This window comes from Dermochelys coriacea, chromosome 3, assembly GCF_009764565.3.
Source record: "Dermochelys coriacea isolate rDerCor1 chromosome 3, rDerCor1.pri.v4, whole genome shotgun sequence".
In the NCBI taxonomy this organism is placed as follows: Eukaryota; Metazoa; Chordata; order Testudines; family Dermochelyidae; genus Dermochelys; species Dermochelys coriacea.
The window spans coordinates 106,485,631-106,506,888 of record NC_050070.1 but is presented as its reverse complement, the minus strand read 5'-3'; the positions used below and the strand labels follow the sequence as shown (position 1 = coordinate 106,506,888).

Below are 21,258 nucleotides of genomic sequence, written 5' to 3'. Positions count from 1 at the left end.
ACATTCTTCTCTTGCAATACAGGAAAGAAGAAACCTAGAAGCCCAAGGAGAAATACTAGGTGCCCAAGCAGAGGTCATCAAGCTTCAGAAGATCAAAATCCCCCCCAAAAAAAGATTAGGGAAATACCAGGATGCGTGAAATATATTTGCTCTGTCGTTCCCCCACAACTAGATCACACAAGACAGAGTGTGTACTCATTTACATAAGAGACATCAGAGTGATATAGACCTTCATGTGACTTTAGAGTTGTGAGTAATGGCCCCAGAAAACTGCAGAGAAAATATCATGGGGATTTAATGCTTTCGGTCGAAAGAACTTTCTTCCCGGGCTGAGAAGTTCCAAGCAACATGGCTGACTGTTCTTAGCTTTCATTACTCACCATGGGATAAGGTCCTGCTGAGTGTCCTGAACTCACACAGACTTTAATGAGAACGGAAGTTACTCAGGATCCACATCCCTAAGGATGGTGTTTGCTTCACATGCAGTATCCTGAAAGGTGTGTAGATATTTTTGCAAGACCACTGACTTCAGTAACACTTGAGCATGCTCAGCAGCAATAGCACTTTGCTCCTCAAAGGACTGGGCTACATAGTCCAAATTCAGGAAAGCACATTCTTACATCTTGTTCAGGACTACGCTTCAGGGCATGTTTAATTTTAAGCACATGCTGAAGTGCTGTCCTGAATAGAGATGCTTTCCTGGATCAGTGCCTGTACACCTAACTATATGTTCTTCTCCCACTAATCATGAATGTAAAATATCAAAGTTAATCCTTCAATAATTTATTTCTTTATATTGGAGAATTTTTTTTGCAGTTATACATTTACTTAGTCAAAGTTTGTAAAATTCAATGAGTAAATTATTATACTAAAAAAATTCCTAAAATGTGCAAATTTCAAGTTACATGGTTTGAATATAAATATCTTAACAGTTTCACATTTATTGTAAAAGTTCACAAATATATATAAAAAAGTTCAACAACAAGTAGTTTTGGGTTGGACACAGTTGCAAAAGATTCCATTTGAAAAGTAGATCAGAGCAGCTGTTGTACATGGTGCTTCCTCCAAAATAATAGCAGCAATAAAAGCTGAAAAACTGAGGGATGTGGTGGGATGAAAATCAGAGGAAACAAGGCAAGTTTGCTAGAGAAAGAAATGTAGCTAGAGAATTAGAGGCCTGAACTCCAGGAGTGAAATCCTGGCCGCACTGAAGTCCATGGCAACGCTCCCTTTGATTTCCAACCTCAAACAGCAGCAACAAAAGCCAGGCCATACCATTCCTGCAAATGTAAATCCAAACCTCACTCTAAAACCAGGAGGGATACCAACTTGCAATCATTAGACATGGACAGCAGCTACAGGAGCCACAAAAGTGGCCACTGTTGTGTATCATGGAGCTTACTTTTAAAACCTTCCTTACATTTTGGGGTTGCTTACAAAGTAATCTCTAACATATGAAAGAGTAAGCGGCAGAATTGGTCTCTCAGCTGCAGGGCATGGGCTGGATCTCATGAATGACTGTACATATATATTATGTCCAGGATACTCTGCTGCTGTAGAAAACCAAGTGTTACAAAAATAAAATAAAGTCCTTCAGCTGATCAAACAGATACCCTGGAAGGCATAAAAATATCTGAGCAGCAACTGCAGAGCTAATCAGGGCCCAGTCCTGAGATGTGTTGCACCCTTAACTCCCAAAACAAGAGGTGATGGTTCTGACCGCTGCACAAGAGGCGCTCGTCATGTTGCAGGATCGGGCCCTCGATGCCAGAAAAATGGGTGGGGGGGCATAAAATAAGGAGAGAGCAGCTTGCACAGCTCTGACTGCAATGTGCTTCCTCCTACACCAAAGCAGACAGGGTCAGTTTGGCAACAGCACTGAAACCTAGGGCTGTTTCTCATGACTTGTGGTGGAATTTCCTTCCCTTGGGGATGGGGAGGGGAGTGTTCAGGCCTCCCTTCATGTAAATGCATTTGTAGCTGATGGTCATAGGCTTACTGATTGGGTCCCTATTCTTTTTGGGTTTTGGAAAGGGAGGTACATGGGTTAGACAAGTTGACTGGGAAGGCTGCGAGTTGTCTTCATTCTGACTTCTTTCTGCCCAGGGCTCAGCAAACACAGAACCAACCAGAACACTGTACATGCAAGACAGAGCTCTTAGACAAAGGCAACTAAGCAAGCAAAAGCAAATTTCTTATCTACGTCCTCACCCACAGCTTGCACCAGACTCTCCTGGATGAGAATGGAGTCCTCTCAAGAAGGGCCAGCCTCACACTGAGCAAAACACTGATTTAGGCCAATTCAAGAAGCTCTGCATCTCAGACATTGGTTGAGCGTTCTTGCATTCTGAATGTTCAGCTCTGACAAGGTGCAGAGGAGGTATTAGTGCAGAGGCAAAGTCCTCTATATTCAAATGCTTTGCTTTGCCACAGTATGCACTCTAGGAATTTTGAAATCCGAGAGGAGAGGGAGTTTGGAGTCAGGATTATAGCAGATCATTCCTGCAAGATTCCTCTGTGCAGAAAGCAAACTGACTTCTCATTGGTCCATGTATGCAGTGTTTGTATTAAGTGGATATTTATTCATACTCATGGACATAAATATGTACAAAACCAGACAGCTTATTTTCCCCCTAAAGCCACATATATGTCACACGGTTCAAATGGACCGTGCCATGGCTCAACTCTTAAGTGTTTTGGACATAGCACCATTTCAGTGAGGTAGAAGCAGATGTTGCTTCCTTGCTCTTTGCCAGCACTTCTCTGCTAGCCATACAGCTCTTTGAACCGGTAGCATTCATTGCAGTAGCCACTGCACTTATTATTGCCATAATGATCACAGCCAGTGGCTCGGCAGCACTGTTTTGGAGGTTCTTCTGCAGCTGGCCCTCTAGGATTCCCAGACTGAACTTGCTGGCACTCCTGACACAGCTCATCGTTTCTGCAGGCTAAGTTGTTCCTACAAGAAGTCGTGGCACACTTTCGCTTTTGGCTCCCCACTGTTGATACCTGTAAGTCTCTGTGTTGCCCAGTTCTCTGTAAAGGTTAAAAAAAAAAACCCTGTCAGTTGCAAGGCTGGCAGCATAAGTGGCTTTTAATTACTTTGTGGCAGCAAGAAGTGCTGCAGCACTATTTACAAGAGCTTTCCAAGAATCTGTTTCCAAAGCACCAGTCTTTTCCAATTCTAGGTAGAGACTTCCTTCTTCTGAGACTACAGTAGAGCACAAAGCTCCAAGCTTATTATGGGCCAGGATTTATCAGACAGAATGTTAAAAGGCTTTCATTTATTATAAAAAGTTTCCTCCCTGAAAATTCTCTGCTTAACACCTCTGCCCCCACCTTTCTCTCCAAAATTAACTAAATAAAGGTGATGCTGGACATTACTAAAGCTGACTAACTTGCCTGATATGGTTTCACAGCTGTGAAGGGGGAGATCTCCAAAAGCACTCAGCATTGGCCCATTTATTCCTAGTGAACTTGATGATAAAACTCCCATACACTTAAATCTGAGCAGAGCTAGGGCAACACTGAACACAGTTGAAAAATCCCCCCCCCCGTTGGAATCAATATGAAGCAAGGCTAACTCCTATATACAGTAATCTTGATGTGTTGTACTAGATTTTAGAAACTGTGAAATGGCTTGGCTGTGTTGCTTCTTTTATTTTCATTTTTAAATGAAACCTCAAAGGAGTGTCAAAGAAAAATCTGTAGCCACGGATGCTGTTCTTCTATGACTGCTCCAAGGCTTTTCATGCTAATGGGACAAAGGCTCTTGCAAGATATTTTGTGGTGTTCATCACCAAAGTGTCTGCTGTAGAAGTAACATGGGAAAGACTTCCACACCTCCCTGGTGCTCAGTTCCGGAAGGCAGAGTAGTGACTTACTCAAAATTTTCCTTTTCAGAAAGTGGAGGTGCAATAATGTGGGGATTTTCTATTCTACAGTTGAAACTGTTCATTAAGATATATTAGGGTGAAGGGTACAGGGTTCAACACTGGGGGAAGACTCCCATAGTTTCACTTACTTCAGATTGTCCCACTAGCTGCTGTTCAGTCCTTATGGCTTCACGGAATCGCTGAGTCTGTGCTTCAATAAAACATTTCTGACAATACCCTTCAAGCATAGTGCTGCCCAGGGTGCCACATTCTCGCCCCAGGCAAGAAATGGTGTTATGGAATGTGGCAGCAGAGGTCCCAGGCTGTCCAGAAGCAGGAGAATTCCTTTGAGACCTTCTCTGATGAAGTAGTGAGGCACTGCCTACCACACAAAGCAAGAAGAGAGAGGTTATTTGAATGAGACCACCACTTTTGAGGATAGAAAAGGCAACACAGAATTCTTTGGTCTCCAAAACAAGTCATCTAGCCTCAAGTAGGTATGAGGCCACCCCAAATACTCAGAACAGATTCACCTTTTTTAAGATATATAAATAAATGGTGGCTACTAAACTTATTTTTAAATCAAAAGTTGCTGAAACAATTCAATCAAAGTTTGCCTCCTTCTGTACTTTCAAGTTAGATCACAGTTGCTAAAAGGACAAGAAGCATAAACCTGACCTCACTGAAGTCAAGTGAAATTTTGCTGTTGACTTCAGTGGATTCAGGATTTCAACCCAATATTCCCCTACAATTTCAGTGGAATGTTAAATAGAAATGGACCAGCAATGAAAGGGTTACATTTCACTGGTTTATTAAAAAGCCTACATATACAGATTGCTATGAAATACAGTATACACAACAGCAAAAAATTATGTTGTGAATGACCTCTGAAAATAAACTGCTAACACACATAACTGCTACCACATGATATCTCTACCAGAGAGCTTCCATAACTTGAAGATTTGTGAAAAGTTTCAGACTGTACTCCACTACTGTCATCAATGAGCTATTCTGCAAGACAGATGCATTTTTTCCCCTCCTACATTCATCTCTTGGTACTACCCCCGAGAGATCCTTGCTCATTTCAGAGAAGAGTAGTAACAGGGGTAAGGACTGTATCCTTTGATTTAACTACAGAATATTGCCCATATGAGGACCTGACTTCACATACAGCACAGCACTAATAAAAAATGGTTAAAATAGGCACATTTTAATAATGTAACTTCCCAAACATGACTACTACTAAAGTGACTGCTGATCTTCTAATATAACCATTTTATTTATTTATTTATTTAAAACAGTCTCTCTTACTTAACTTGCACAGGTAACTTCAATAGCTACATCAAGGATGAATGTGGCCCTTGCATTACTAATGAAACCTGACTTTAAGCAGTGACAATGAAGTCGTATTTGACTGATTCCTACAACTCCTATCACTGTGACATTAAGGCACTTTAATTACAGACAATTCACAGCAAACCACAACTAAAAGTGCTTTATGGGTGAGATTTTCAATAGCACTCAACTCTGGCCTAGCTCTCCTTCCACAGTAATCAATGGGAATTTTACCACAGACTTCAGTAGGAGCAGAACTGGGCCAATCCTGAGTGCTTTTGAAAATCCCACCCTTATCTTGTACCATGGTTTATACAAGAATAAGTGTGTCAACGATATATTCTCATCACATTAATGCTGCTGCTCTACACCATTGGTTGGTCCATCCTTGATATTTTTATATTAGCACCACCTCCTTCCAACGCCTCCTCTCCCCCACAAAAAGCTCCCACAAAAACACCCTGTATCTTCAGAGACAATGACCTGAAGATAAGGTGTTAGGGAACTAAAACTAGCTTCACTTACCATTGTTTTCCCTGTACTCAAAGAAGCATAAAGTGCAAAAGCCTTCATTCTGAGGAGTCCCAAAAAACTTGCAGCCAGGTTTTCTGCACTGGCTACTACCATTCCTTTCCTCCGAGTTGTGAGCAGCCTGAAGCATTACTGCGGAAGGCAGCTCGTTGCTGGGTGCTGCATGACAAGAATGCTGAAGGAGGCTCTGCGATAGCTGTGAAGGGTCAGAGTGAGATCTCTGATGGAATGTAGGCAGGAAGCCAGGATGGGCAATTGACAGCTCTGTAGTCCTTTTGAGACAAGAGCTGCAGATGCCATTAAAAGTCCTATTCGTGTCCTGAAGGCAGATTTTACATGTCACACTGTTTAAATGTCGCAGGTTGTCCAAGTTGTTAGAAGGATTGAGCTGTCTGGAATTGTGGCAGCGTTCACAGAGTCCATTGTGTTGCACATTTAACGTAAAAGGGCAGTTTGGAGTCCTGCATTTCATAGCAGTGGTTTCACTATACAGAAAAAGGCTTGGAGCTGTTGGAGGTGCAGAATGAGGCCCTGTCACTGGCTCCTCAGAGAGCCCTCCCCCAGGCTCACAAAACTCAACCCTAGATGAGCCTGCTCCAGTCGTCCGTGGCTTTTCAGATGCTGTTTTGGTGCTTGGTCTCCTTGGTTTATTTCCCTGTTGCCTCTGCTCAAAGCACTCATGACAGTAGGGCTGGGTGTTCACAGACATAAAGAAGGGGCAATTGGGAGTTTCACATTTCACCTCTACAAGAGACAGCTGGGGTAAGGACAGTTCCAGTCTATTCCTGGTGGAGGTCTCCCTCGTAATAGGCTCATTGTTCTCTTGCCATTTCTTGTACTCATGCTGTACCAGTTGAAAGTAATCTTCCACCAGATTTATATCTTTGGGTAAGTTGCCTTCATCTAACCTGAAGGCCAAATAAGAAAACAAAACAATCAACATGTATATCAGGGTCTGAAAGGGGCAAGGAGTGGGCATGGTATTGAATATAAGCAACACTGGACGAGGACATGTAAATTTAAGGAGGTAAAGAGATTATTACATATCCATATTGCTGAATTAAAAAATACACAATAGTAAATTGTAGCTTTGAGTGACATATTTTGAAAGTTGGGTGTCTAGTAAAGTTAAATGGAGCCTTTCACCTCTAAATAGTGGTTTGATACAATCCTAGTGGGTAGTATTCTCAGAATGCTGGCCAATGCGGTTTTCAGCATTTAATTGTAGGCACATTACAGCTCATTTGTAATGGAGTAAATTGATGTTAAAAAACTCCAAACTCCTAGCTCCCACTGAAGTCCAGCACTCCAGGGCTCAGCTCAGAGTAAACTGGGAGTTTTGTAGGACCCACCAGCCCACTTTGCAAACAATTTCCATCTCTAAAGATGTTGATATATATTTTTTAAATGCCTACTCCCATTTTTGCTTTGATATCTAAAACTGGAAACCCTGCTTCTGTGAAACGAGCAGATGGTGGCTCAGAGAAGTTCCTATTTGTCTAGTGTCCACATCACAAAAAAAATACCCCACACTGCAATTATGTTAGAGGCCACAATTGAGCAGATGTGGAGAAGTAATCCATTCAGTACAGGGTTGAGGCACATGAGCCCAGCAAAACTGGAGAAGTGGTCTTACCACTGTCTATGCTGCACGTGGGTGGGGGATTTTAATTTTCAAGGCGGTCAATCCAGAACCTTTCAGGAGCAGAAAGAACACTTGCTGCACAAGAGGACTGGAGTGAAAGGGACGTTGCAGGGAGTCTCTCCCTTATGCATCTGTTCAGGAAGTGGGCAGAATGTTGCTGTTAGTGTGCCCTCAGAGAAAGGAGGAGGTTAGCACAGCCAAAAGCCCTCTACACCCAAAGGGGCATATACTAAGCATAAGAGGGTGGGCATGGAGTCAGCCTCCTGCTCCTCCACACTACACCCCTGCAGTGTTCTGCCTGTGGCTGCACTGCACAAGCAGAATGCCGGAAGCCACGTGCACTGGGTCACAACAGCTGCACACTTTCCCCAATGCAATGAATGTGCTTCAAGGCACAATTTACCCAAAAGCTATTTAAACAAGAATGCGAGTTCTCATTTTCAGTCACACCCTTTATCTACCTGGCAGACAACAGGACTAATTTATTAACTACCTTATGAAACTAAAGACTGGAAATTTCAGAATTTAAATTTGAGCCTGCTTCAAGCTAGAATCTTATGCCACCAAAGGTACATTATTATTAATAATGACATGATTTCATAATGGTGTATATAAATATGCATGAGAAAGAAAGGAAAGACTGAATACATTATCCTATAAGACTTTTATCAGCAACAACTATAAAGCTGTAGGAAGAGAAAACCACCACTCACTTTGCAGCATTAATTAAATGAGTTGTACCATGGTCCCAGCCTTGCACCGGAATCTCTATCACCATCAGGTACTCTTTCAGTAGCTGCTCCTTTCCCATCTCCTCATTGTCCATCAGAAAGTGCACCTTCAAGTCTTCAAACCTGCCTCGTTCACTGCTGACCAGTGGGATAGCCCGGATTTCTGTGTGAAACAAAACGGGTGAGTTTTACCAAATGGGAATAACCGTGAAATATGACAAGCAAAATATCATCCCCTCATTCTGTTTACTCTGAAATTCAGCAATAGTGCCTGTAAAGAGCATGCATGATTACATCCATGTTCCCAATCAGTGCAGATGGAATGAAGATGCTCGCTAGGGCATGCCGAGAACCATTCAGGGTTTCAATGTCCTAATACATTTTTTTTTTTTATACTTAACCTGGATAGGACAGTTTAGTTTCTTGAACCTTATTACAGGACAATTTCCCAGTATGAATCTAGAAATGTGTTCTCCCATTCACAACAGGGAACACAAAAAACACATGGACAAACACATGGACACAGATGTCACTAACCCCAGCCACATGATGTAGACGGGCCCTAAAAAGTGCTTCCTCTGCTGCACGGCACACAATTAAAGTCAGTGCATTGCAATACATTTCAATGCTCTGCAGCAAAGGCAATGCTTCAGACTGAACCCATCTACAGCTAGCCATCCACTAAATGGTGCTTTAGTAGCAATAGGTACTGTGGCTCCATATGACGCAATCTTTGTTTCCTCTCTGGAAGCCCTAGCACAGTGGTCCCCAAACGTTTTATGTCCCACCCCCCCTTATCTGTAATGTAATCTGTCCGTGCCCCCTCCTGGGAGTCGGGACTGGGAGCAGGGCCGGGGGCTGAGGCTGTGCCTGGAGCTGCTGCTGGGGCCGTGACCAAGACCAATCGCTGCAGCTGGGAGTGGGAGCCGTGGCCAGGAGCAGGACCAAGGCAGGAAGACAGGAGCAGGCGATGCAACCGGGAGTGGAGCCAGGGTCAGCCCGGCATTGAGGTTGGGAACCAGAGCCGGAGCGGTGCTCCCTCCCCGCCCCCTCACAGGGGCTGGCCCAGGCCCCACTGTGCCCCTCCCCAAAGTGTTCCTCTGCACCCTCCGCCCCTCAGGGGGCATACCCCAGAGTTTGGGGACCGTTGCCCTAGCAGGTATATATATCATGTAAACTATTTACATTTTGAAGACTCTGTTGAACATTTAAATAGGAATATATCATTTACATTTGTTGTGTCCATTTTAAACGTAACTCTTGATCAGATTGTATTTTAAATGTTTTACTGTCAATAAATGGGGTGGGGGGAGAAAACACACAAATACCAAAAATCATACAAATCCTACATACAGCCCAAGTACATAATTTGAATACAACATACCTGGCCCGCTGTCCTTCAGAGTGACCAGTGATGTGAAATGCATACTGTCATAGCCCAGGACAATAGGATATCTATAGCATTCTTCAGCTGGCCAATGGAGAGGCAAGTAAATTCCACTGACGTTCAGTGGGGAAAAGCTTGAACCAGACTCCAAGCTTCTCAGCATTTTATCTATTTAAGGAAAAAAAAACACTGAATATTAGTAAGGTCAAATTCCTTTCAACTATGACAAGTGTAATGTGTTAGTTCTGCGGTTTTAAAGCACTGCAACAGAACATTTACAAAGACATATATTTTGCACTTAACATTAATCATCAAAGGCAACTGGCATGGAGGACTCACCTGCAAGAACTATGATCGGTCTTCTGAGGATATTAACAAGGACAAATATATGGATTTCTTCCAGCGCATTGTACTGAAACCCGCTTCGGGCCACTGATGTTTCTGTGGATGTCATTCTGACGAGGTTCTCCCATTCTTCTTCCCAGTTCTGAGGAAAGAATTAAATATTCTTTAGCAACAGCTCACAGACATGTAGATCAAGAACTGGTTGCAGCACAACATATCAAAACCTGTCTCAAAGCTATTAATCTTTTTCTATTCTTCCAAAGAAGAAGTTTCTCAAGCTATCTACATAACTATCCTTTTTTCCTTCTTAGGGTTGTTGTCATAATTGTCTCTCACCCTATAGTCCCACCCAAGCAAACCTAACCAAGTAAACATGACCAAGTCTTCACACTCAAGTTAGCTTCCCTGATGTCATAGCACTATGCAGTCAAGTTAACTTACCCTGGTGTTATAGTGGAGTCCTGTTTCTACAAAATCCTGCGATTTAAGTGTCTCTCTTTGCCAACGAAGCTTAAAGTTGCGCGTATCCACTTCCTTCAGAGCGCTGAACAGTGTTTTCCGCAGAACCAGGTCAACATCTTGAACACCCCACATGTACTGGGACACAGCATGCAGGAGGCAATTACCATCACCTATGGGAAAGTTACTGGTTACTTTTAAAAAAATAATTCCTTAAGAAGTAGCAAAAGGAGCAACTGGCCCATAAAGCACAGTGAACAGATTCAAAGTTATATAATTCAGACCTGATCCTGAATTCTTCTCAACAGCATCCACAAGTGGGGTTCCTAAGGTGGAGCTTAGAGCCCTCTCCTTAGGAAAATCCTGAGGGACGGATGGAGGGGGTGCCAAAAACTACCACCCGTTCCCTCCTGAGTTGACTCTCCGCTGGATGCAGGGGGGCAGGGAGGTATAAATCCCACCTTTCCTGCTCCAATCTGGGTAAACTAGCCCATTATATCTGACACTGAGGGGCAAAAGGATGAAAAATTACAATAAATTAACATGAGCTAAATTTTGGGGTTATTTGCAAATGCCTCATACATAACTAAATTTGTCTTAAAAGGATAAATCAATCATAAATTTAAACAAAACTACAAAGCTTAAGAGAACGTATTAAATAAACTCAGTAAACAAAGGGATTTCCTCTACTCCACAAGCATTGTTTACTCTTGTTTAAGATGCAACGTAGAAGACAGGGATTGAAAACACACAGGTCCAGATTTGGGGACTGTGCCAACTGCATAGCCAAGGGGGGGAGGGGCAGTCTAGGACTCAATTATAATGGATGACACTGCACTGCAAGGCCTTGCATTTTGCTTTGTTATATATGACAGCAGAGTCCTGTCAAGAGGAAAAGCAAAAAGAAAGTGACCTACATGAAACAATATCTGCTGCTTTTCTAGGGCACCTCTCAACCTAATACTGAAGGGTATTGTCAGGTTGGTGAAAAATGTCAGAGACTTGTTTCTTTTTGAAAGACAGAATAAAAATGATAAATAAAATAATAATTTGGTCTTCATTTACACACAGCCCCTTCCATTTAAGAATCTCAAAATACCTTACAAACATTATTGACTGAAGCCTCATAACTCCACAGAGAGGCAGGAAAGTATTATCCCATTTTTCAGAAGGAGAAGCTGAGGCGCTGGGCTGGGGTGGGCAAACTACGGCCTGTGGGCCGCATCTGGTCCCTCAGACTTTTTAATCCAGCCCCCCCAGGAGTGGGGTCGGGAGCCTGCCCCGCTCTGCCTGCCAGACGCTCCCATGTGTTCAGCTGGGACCTATGTGAGGGCACGCATGTTACTGCGGCTGCACAATCCAAACGCGCCATCAGATCCTGGAACGTGTAAGCCCACGTGCCTGCTACTTGTTGGCTTAGGTTATTCTGCTGTTTTAATAGTGTTAATTTTCCATTGTTGAGGATAAAACAAAGAGTAGTTGGCTAGGGAGTGCCAGCTGCATTGTTTATATTAATCAAAGAGGGCGTGGAAAGGAGGTAAGTTTGGTTAGTTATTGTAATACTTTGTTATGATGGTATATTTATAATCGTAAGTAAGGTTTAATGTTTATTTCCACTAAAATGTATCTTTATTAAATAAAGTGTATTTGAATATATCTGAATTGTTAATTTCATGAGCATTCATGGCCCACCATACAACTTCCATACCCAGATGTGGCCTTCAGGCCAAAAAGTTTGCCCACCCCTGCTCTGGGCAGTTAAGTGACTTGCCCAAGGTAAACACAAGAAAGTATGTTAAGACCTGGTAATAAAACCTGTTTTTAATTCCTCCCCCAATCCTGGGCTTTTAACCACATGCACCTTCTTCCTCCCCAAGGATATCCTGAAAGGAAGACGCAAAGAAACTATTCTTGGACACCACTGGGATTCACTGTTCACTACAAAGGGACTTAAGTCATCTAAGGACACGAAGACACATTAATTTCCTTGTACTACAACATTGCAAGAAGGTTAACAAAGAACCAAGAATTTGTATTTATGGTAATTTTTTAAATCTGAAGATACCAACAAGAAATTATTTCAGATTATTTCCAATGTATCAGTTTGTTACATACATTAGGAGCTTTAAACCCCTTCCCATTCTCATGATTGCTGTTCTCCAAAGGCCTAATCAAATCAAAGCCATGCACAAGGTCTTGAGCACTCCATGAATCCTTTGTAAACTTGTAATTGATTACAGACTTGCTGAATAATTTTAGGCCTTCTGAATAGGGTGAAATTCATTTTCTGATTTCCTAACCTTCTCTTGCAAAATCTCATTTAAAATGAAACCACACATTCTGGGCTCAGAATCAGAATCAGGGAAAAATACATAATATTAACTGAAAAGTCTTCTGCCTGAACTAGAAGAAATTTGACATAAAAGTAAGAAATTAACGCATCTTGTTAAAATTTTCCCTTTGCAAAATCAAGAGCAAAGATAAGATTTTTTTTTTTTTATTATAGCACTTACTTTCAGTTCTTTATTGAGAACCACCCGTACAAAATTCCCTATACAACACTTGGAATTCCCCAGGGTTAAGTTATTTGACTAGCAATTGAGCAACAGCTATTGTACTTCTTGTTCTGAAGTATACACATCTGAACTATGAAGTACATACTGGACTTTCCAAGTAGGTGTGGTTAGGGTGAGCTGGAATGACTGCCTAATCATTATACAAGTGAAATCTCTACAGCCAATAGACACTGGAATTTTTTTTTAAAAAACATGGTTTCAATTTTTATACCTCCTACTCCCTTCCTCGTTTACTCCATTCTCATATTCTCAGAGCATACATGGTGAATCACCCAGATATATACTCTTTTGTACATATTAGGTAAAGTTCACATTACCAAAATCCTAGAAGAAGCATTTGTTTCCTTGGCTTTCAAAAAAACTGCAGATGTAAGGAGTTCTAAATAGCAAATCCGTCTTTGACTAAAAACTGTCAAATTCACTCTGTACACATCTAAAGGTTAAGTAAATGAACTCCCTTAAAAACATTGTTTTTATGCTATGTGAAAAACTTGTTCCATTCATTAAGACTTAACACTGTTTCCAGGGAAATTAAGGGGTTCCTGCATGTCCCACTCCTACTCTGAAGCATCCTTCCCTCCAACCCACACTGTTTATCTTCTTTGTCCTGAACAGGCCTTGTGTTGTGGTGATTTTGCATAAACCACAGAAGGTAATGAGATGCATTTCTTCTTCCCCAATGCCTTGCAGTATCAACAGCCCCTACTGACCTGGGAGCAGTGGACTGAACTCAATGCAATTAAAAACAACAAATCGCAGTTTTAACATTCCAGAAATGCCTCTAGTACACACATGTACAGGCAGTATACAAGTCACATTCTGAAACCATTGCATTATATCCATTTCAAATAATGTCCTCCACTCCTCACCCAACCTAGTAAAATATATTCAGCGGGTGCTGTGCAGCTCCTTGTTATGTTAATAGCAGGATTGGGTCTAAAATGTTTCTATTCATTTCAGGGAGCAATCCACTAGATTATACATTTTCTTAGTTAATCTGTTTGACTGAAATATATTGTGGGTGAGGTAATATATTTTATTGGACTCCCTTGCCTAATATTCTGGAACCGGCATGGCTACAATTATACTGCATGAAATAGATCGTGTGATACACTTGTGACAAGATTACTTATTTAGTGTTTGCAAAATGCTGCAACAAGTGCTAAATGTGGCCTCAGTCCTGCGATGAGCTCCACATGCGTGGACCCACCGCATAGGCTCACAGAAGTCAGTGGAACTTTGTGCAAGTGGACAATCTATGTGGGGTTCATTGCAGCATCAGGGCTTCTATTACAGACTTATAGACCTATATTATTTTCTTAGAAGTTGTGTTAGTTACCACTAGACGATGCTTCTATGTTCATGATTAAATTTGTATTTTTACTCTTTGTAAAATTTAATCATATATAGGAAGAGTAGCAGTAATGATTGAGGAACATGCAATAGTTCACAGCTCACACTCTCATATCCATTAGAATTTACCGCTAATTAATTTAAATATAAGTCTCTTGCACACAAAATCTTTGGACTCTAGCCCTATAATCTACTATATTTGCCATGTTTTCTTTAGGGGACACTATAAGACACACATTTATAAAACACCTCTCCCAAATCATCCCCAAGGCCCTGAAATAATATAAAATATATTAAAAGCAGTACCACATGCTACTTTTCTTTAATTCTCATTTAAAATCAAGGGGAATTATGCACCTTGCTATACATGTCTGTAACTGTCATTAATGACAATAGAAGCTATGCACAAGTAGGGAAAAAATAAAGCCCTCTTATTCCATAACACAATTCAGCATTAGTTAGCTTAATCAGGGGATGACTCCACAGCCAGAGAGCTAAAGGCTGGAAATCTAAGACACTCCAACTTATACAGTACTTAGAGTTATACCAAAAAATCACTAGCAACTGAGTTCAGCCTGCAAACTACAATGATGAGGGGTCATAGTACTATACCAACTACTATTACAGAATCAGGTCCTTAGAATGCATCATGGAAAATGCCAGCATTGTAAGAGTTGAGGTCCTCATTGATAAGGACATATCACTCTACCATACCAAAGATTTATGATATTATTAAACATCCATGAACCTTTCATCCTGTTGATATATCAGTGACGCACATAGTGCATCCTCAGAGATTAAGAACTGGTTTGGCATATTGTGTTAATAGGATTTTGATTTGTGTTGCTAAGATAAAAACAGACATGTTATTTTAATAAAGCAACTATGTTTTTATTTTAGCAAAGCAAACTACAAGCCTATTAACACAATGTGCTACATCCTTATGACCCTTTCTTAATACTAGTGGAATGACACACACATAACTTACCATTAGTCTTTAACGGCACAAGTTTCCTAACTTCCCTGCACCAGTTCAGCTTTCTCTGATGTTCCAGGGAGCTCTGGGTGGATCGGTCAATTAAAGCTTTCTGAAGGATCTCCCGAAACTGAGGACAAAACTGGCACATTCTGAACATTTCTACTGTGTATCTGTACATAGTTTTAAAGTGATGAATTATTCCATTGGTGGGTTTGACAAGGTCTTCAGGAATTCTCTCCCTAATCTTCACGGCTTTCAGCATATTGCTCAGAGACAAAGCTTGGGGAAGAACTTGTTGGCCAGCCATTTTCTGAGAAGAAACCTGAAGGAAAAAAAGAAAAAAAGACCATTCTTTTAGTCTTACTTAATGTACATCACAGGACTCTTGCTGGTATAGATATTTAGACTGCAAATTCTTTAGGAAGAGATCTTATTTGCAACTTTGTCTGTAAACCACACAGTCCACCATGAGCACTATATCATTAATATGAAATCCATACCCAAGAATCTATTAGCATTACTTGGCTATAGATCCTCAACTACTAATCACAGTCTCTTTACTCTGTCTTCTCTTTAATAAAAAAGAGAATATATGCATAATGAAATTACAGCACTTTTAAAAGGAGAAATTTAAATGAAAGTGGGGTGAAGAGGATGGGAATTTACAAGAGCAGCTTTGTCTAATCAACAATGTAGCAGGGTAATCTCCAGTGAACCTGTTGAACTTGAAAGTGTAAAGTGTGCTTAAACTTGGACATATGCCAGAGAAAACTGATTCTGACCACTTCAGATTTACCCACGAGTAGCAGAGCTTACATAAAGCAATGTGATGTGCAGTGCAAAATTAAAAAGTGCCCAGACATCTAGAATAGTTACATGTAATGTTAGCACCCAGCCCAGGCTTATAACTTCATATGATGTTTAAAACTAACCAAGCAGAAAATGAAACATTTCTAACAAGGCAGGCTCCTGGTACAGAATAAGACACCTACATAAGAGGAACATTCCTTAGGTTATGTTAACGCTAGAATTATTGCAGAGGCACATGCATGTGTGCGTGGGGGTGGGGAGGTACGGAATTAGAGGCCCATTATTACTCAATGGTAAATCAACAGAGCTGAAGAAGCATTTCCACTTTGCTCAAAAACCCCAATATTTTTCCATTGTGGGGCAAGTAACATTCACCGCCATTTGCCCCTTTCCTCATCACACTGGATAGGGTGAGGAGAACATAAATCCATAGATCTGAAAGGCATTCCACTGGGGACCAGATGTCTTACGCTTGTTCTAGGCAAATCAGGTCTTTCCACAGTGTCAGGCTAGAGTCAAGTGTGAACACAGAGTCCATCCACATGCCTGTACTTCCATTGATTCTCTCAGTGCTCACCTCTATTCAATGTTTTCAAATTAACTTTTTCTAGGAAAGTAAATGCATATAAACTTTAAATGTTCCAGCACTTGAGAACCCAGCAAGTCTTTTCTCATCAAAATGTCTTAAAAGAATATGACACCTATATTGTGATTTCTAATTTTGGGCCAAACAGAGAGGGGCCAATGGCAAATGAAAACCAAACTTCACATCTGTCAGGAAATTGTCCTCTCGAGTAATAAGAGCATGGAGGGGCACAGAGCAAGCAGTGGGAAAGGTATTACAATCTCACAGATACACCAGGAAGGGAACCCCCTATCTGCAGAGGCAGAGATATCCTGCATGGAAGACTGCTCCTCCACATACCTATATTGGCCTCCCTCTACATCTGCCTGGCTCTGGTAGCTGCCATTGTGATAGTTCCCCTGCAGCTGGTTAATAGCTACAAAGGGAACTGCCTAGCAGTTATTATTGCCCCAAACTGCTCTGCCTAGAGCTGCTTTGTACATCCCCTACCAAGACTCTGTGATGGAAGACCTCAGTGGGCACGCTTAGAAGAGTTTCTATGGAGTCCTGGGTGGCAGTGGTGGGGTGTCTGATGCTGAAAAAGCTGTATACCCCATTTCTGCTCAACCCGGGGGAGTTCTGTCCTCTGCTCATACAAATGGGGGTGTGAGATATGGCCATTTGTCAGGGCCATTATGTCTTGGAACATGCAAAGAAGGCACCTTTTATAAGCCACGACTGCGTATTAAAAACATACACGCTACTGGATGTTTTTATAAAGCATATATGTTAACTAACTCATTTTCCATCTTGTCCATTTCCCCCAGTCCCAAGCATCAGTAGAACTGCACCTATTTTCCACATCATACTAATTTTTAAAGTTAAGAATGGAATGAGAGAGACAATATAAACAAAATATTAGAATGTCATCAATTTATTATATACTATAATTCCAGCTGTACTTTTCTTTACCCTCTTCAGCAGCTTCCAATCCCCGATCTATCAAACCCTTACGTATGCAAGGAGATTCATTGAGTCAATGGAATTTTTTGCATGAATAAGGACTCCTCACCTGATTATGTGTTGCAAGTTTAGGCCCTGGAAATGGATCTTTCCAGTATTAACAAACAATGAAACACCCAATTTGTTTATCACTAAAGAAGGTGTATTAAATCTGTGTTATTCAGAACTAGATTTCCACCTCCCCTTTATTCCAAGTGCATTCCCCCTCCCCCCATTATATGGGAAAACTGCTGTCTGTGCTGTTTATGATTATTAGTTGTCAATTTAAAAAGAACAAATTTAAAAAAAAAAGTGTTTAAAATAGTACAATTTAAAAAACAAAACAAAAAGCAGTTTACACCTAGATAAGATAAAGAAACCAAAGCACAGAAAATTCTTCAAATGTTAAAAAACAAAAAAAATCTGATCCAAGTCATTTGTAAGAACTCTGTGAAAAGGAGCAACCAAAAATTATTTAAAAATCAGCCTTCGTATTCAATAATACTTTTCATATTTATGTAACTGTACACAGAGCATTGGATGGTACTCAGGAGACATACATTGTATGCCTGTCTCTACCTTTGGCCTACTGAGTGACCTTGGGCCAGTCACATCACCGCTCTGTGCCTCAGTTTCACCAAATGTAAAATGTGGATAGGATAATGCTACCAACCAAAGCACTTTGAGATCTACTGATGAAATGTGGTATATAACAGCTGGGTATTATTAGGGAAATCTTGCCCGATACTTTAGTACCCTCAAATTTCATTGACTTCAGTGGCACAGGGATGGTCTGTGTGTGGGCCTTGTACTTTGTATGGCACATTGTCAACGTTTAACAAATAATAACATTTTTAAAAGAATGGGAGATGAGGGTATTTAACATCTCACACAAGGCAATCAACATCTAGCTGGATCTGGCTTGTTGGTGCACTATGATGGTCTGATTGTGAAAGAAACAAATGGGTGGTTGTGTAATTCACCTAGCAGATTGAGGGGGCATTGTTTCAAGGTGAAAAGTTGGTTGTCAGGCATGAGCAGGATTTGTAAACCTAATAGAAATTAATAGCTTGGCTTTTCAGTACACCAGAGAAACCGGAAAAAGGCCACCCTAGGCCACTGGGTGGCAGGATGTGGGACACCAGGTCCAAACAAGATGGGCTGGTCAACAACTTCATTAGAAGCCTTTTAGGTAATAAGTGTATAAAACCAAAAAAAGTAACATCTCTGAATGCTAACTACTGTAACACTGATTTTTTATTATTTTTTATCCAAATTAATACCCAAAAGTATCACTGTTTAATTACAGTTGATATATATCATCTTCATAAAGCATCATAGTACACTTTACAGCAAGTGGTGGAATCAGGAAGGAACACTTTATGGAACTGGATACAGGTAAACAACCAATTATGCTCCCCTTTCCATGCAAAATTCCTATTAATTTATACTGTGTTCAGTTATCCTGTCTTGCCACAGTTTCCTACCTAGCTCATGAGCGTGATAGGAAGTTTGATTCACTGATATTTATAAAGTACAGTACAAATTAATAAGTGTTTAGCAACTTCCATTCTAGGGGCCCAGATGGAATGTGCTACATAAGTGAAAAGTATTATATATTAATGCACTCTGTAACTAAGACCAGATTCTTACTTTAAAAAGAAATCTGGAACGACTAAGTAATAACAAAGGGGTGTTTGTTTTTTTTTTAAAATCGCAAATAGAAGCTTTAAACATAGGTTTACATACACTATACTTCTGCTGTAAGGTTTTAATAGAACAGGCCCTGGCTCTGAGTTTGCAGTCCAGCTCTGTACCCCCTACTGGGCAATTTGACATGGGTACATGCAGCTTGTTTTTCTTCAAAATTTCTCACTGTTGGAACCTAGCAATGGTGGGAACATCGGTTTAGACAACCCACTGGTCTTTTACCCACTGAGTTGTTGAACTCTACCCAGTACAGGCCCAAATGACAGTGGCAACCTGTCTACACTAACACTCCACCAGTGTTATAACGGTGGGAAATTGGAACAAAACTGTGAGTGTAGACAAGACGATAATCGCCAATCCACTTCTCCTCCTCCATCGTTGGTATTCCATAAACCACCAAATAGTTATACACGTTACTTTTTAAAACAACCAGAAGAACAGGGTCTTTCATAACTACCTACATGAGCTGTCAGCAGTAATTATGCAACTCGCACCACCACAGCGCTGTGTCAGTGCGTAATTACACGGATACGTGCCCCTGCTTCGGCGTACTCTGCAAATCCCCTTTCCTCCTCGTATTTACGTTCCGGAACGGCCAGCGAAGTTTTGCAAGTCAAGAACACACCACACTATCCGAGACGGGGGCATTCAAACACGGACCTAGTAGAGCTGCTGCCACCGCGCGAGTCAGAGGATTTGCTCGTGTTACCAAACGGCCCCCCGAAGGGGCACCCTCCGCCACAGAAACAAGCCAGGGATCCACGCCCGGGTGACCCCCCCCCCCCCCGCCCAAGCCCCCAGGGTGCTCCAGGCAAGGCCCGGAGCAGCCATCACGGAGCCGGCAAGCAAAGCCCATTGCGAAGAGCAGCACAGAGCCTGGTACCTTTCTGCAGTAGGGCTCCTCCAAAAGCGCAGCGCGGCGGATAAAATCCTTCTCAAATCCAATGCGCCAAGGTTAGGGCAGAGCCGAGCTTGTGAGCCATGAATGCCCCGACCAGACGCGGTTGCAAGAGAATCGGGCTCCTCAGCAGCGTCTGGCTGGGCTTCCCTCAGCCGCCCCCTCCCTCCTGCTGCTGCGCTGGCTATAAACTGGAGTAAAGACTCTTGTTTTTTCCTTTCTATTTTACTAAGCGGAGAAAAAAGCCCCAGCGGAGCGGGGATTTCCACCCCCAGCGCCAGGGACTTTCCGACATGTGACACGCCGCCGAGCAGCGGCCGCCTTCCTGCGCTGCGGCCGAGCGGCCCCTGGGTGGCGCTGCGCGAGCGGGCCGGCCCCAGGCCCCGCGCCGCGGCGGCAGATCGCACGAGCCCGGCCGCCCGCCGCCCCTCCCCGTCTGAAGCGGAGAAATTCCTCGGCGTTTGCCGCGGGGCTTGCCCGGCGTGAGTCACCGCGGGGGCATTTCGGCGCCGGGGCGGTACGTTTGGGGGCATTATTCCTTCCCCTCCCCCTCTCCGCCGCAGCAGGGCGGGGATTCATCGGCCCGCGGGCTTCCGCCCTCCCTCGCCCGGCGAAGCGCAGCTGCCCGGCGCCTCACGCGGCAACTCCTCCCCGCTGTGCGATCACACAAGTGCCCTGGCCCGGCAGCCCAGCGCTCGACGGACGGCTTGGGTCGGTGGGTGGGGGCCGGCCCACTGCCCTCTTCTCTTGCCCCGCAAAGCTCTCTGCTGGCAGGGTCCCCCAGAAAAGGAGGTCATGGAGTTGACGCTCCATTAAGATGCATGGGCCGTTCACAACTAGTGTTTCAGGCTCTCTGCACACTCAAACAGCTGTCACTGCTTTGTTCACCTTTTCAAGCTTCACTTGGTAACTGATGCTTGTTTAAATGAAAACGTTGGGTTCTGATGTAATCCCATGACTCCAGGGCATGGGGCCTTAGGCGCTGGCCTGTAATGCTTTAACGTGCCTTAATCTGGTCTTGCAGGTGAATAGTTCCGTTGTCATTGACCACAGGACT

The 21,258-nt window shown here is 42.4% G+C and overlaps 1 protein-coding gene across 2 annotated transcripts; it reads right to left on the bottom strand.

Moving 5' to 3' along the window:
- Positions 1-767: 767 nt before the first annotated feature.
- TNFAIP3 (TNF alpha induced protein 3) lies at positions 768-20,231 on the bottom strand. 2 transcript variants are annotated; one of them, XM_038396064.2, is made up of 9 exons: positions 20,187-20,231; positions 15,226-15,538; positions 10,291-10,481; positions 9,844-9,991; positions 9,502-9,672; positions 8,100-8,280; positions 5,736-6,649; positions 4,025-4,257; positions 768-3,036 (listed from the first exon to the last, which is right to left on the bottom strand). In XM_038396064.2, the coding sequence occupies exons 2-9, from the start codon at positions 15,521-15,523 to the stop codon at positions 2,767-2,769; spliced, it is 2,406 nt and encodes an 801-aa protein (XP_038251992.1). In that variant the 5' UTR covers positions 15,524-15,538; positions 20,187-20,231; the 3' UTR covers positions 768-2,766. The 2 variants fall into 2 exon arrangements, with proteins under 2 accessions (XP_038251992.1, XP_043367008.1); XM_043511073.1 differs by lacking the exon at positions 20,187-20,231 and adding an exon at positions 16,402-17,795.
- Between the last annotated feature and the right edge of the window lie 1,027 nt (positions 20,232-21,258).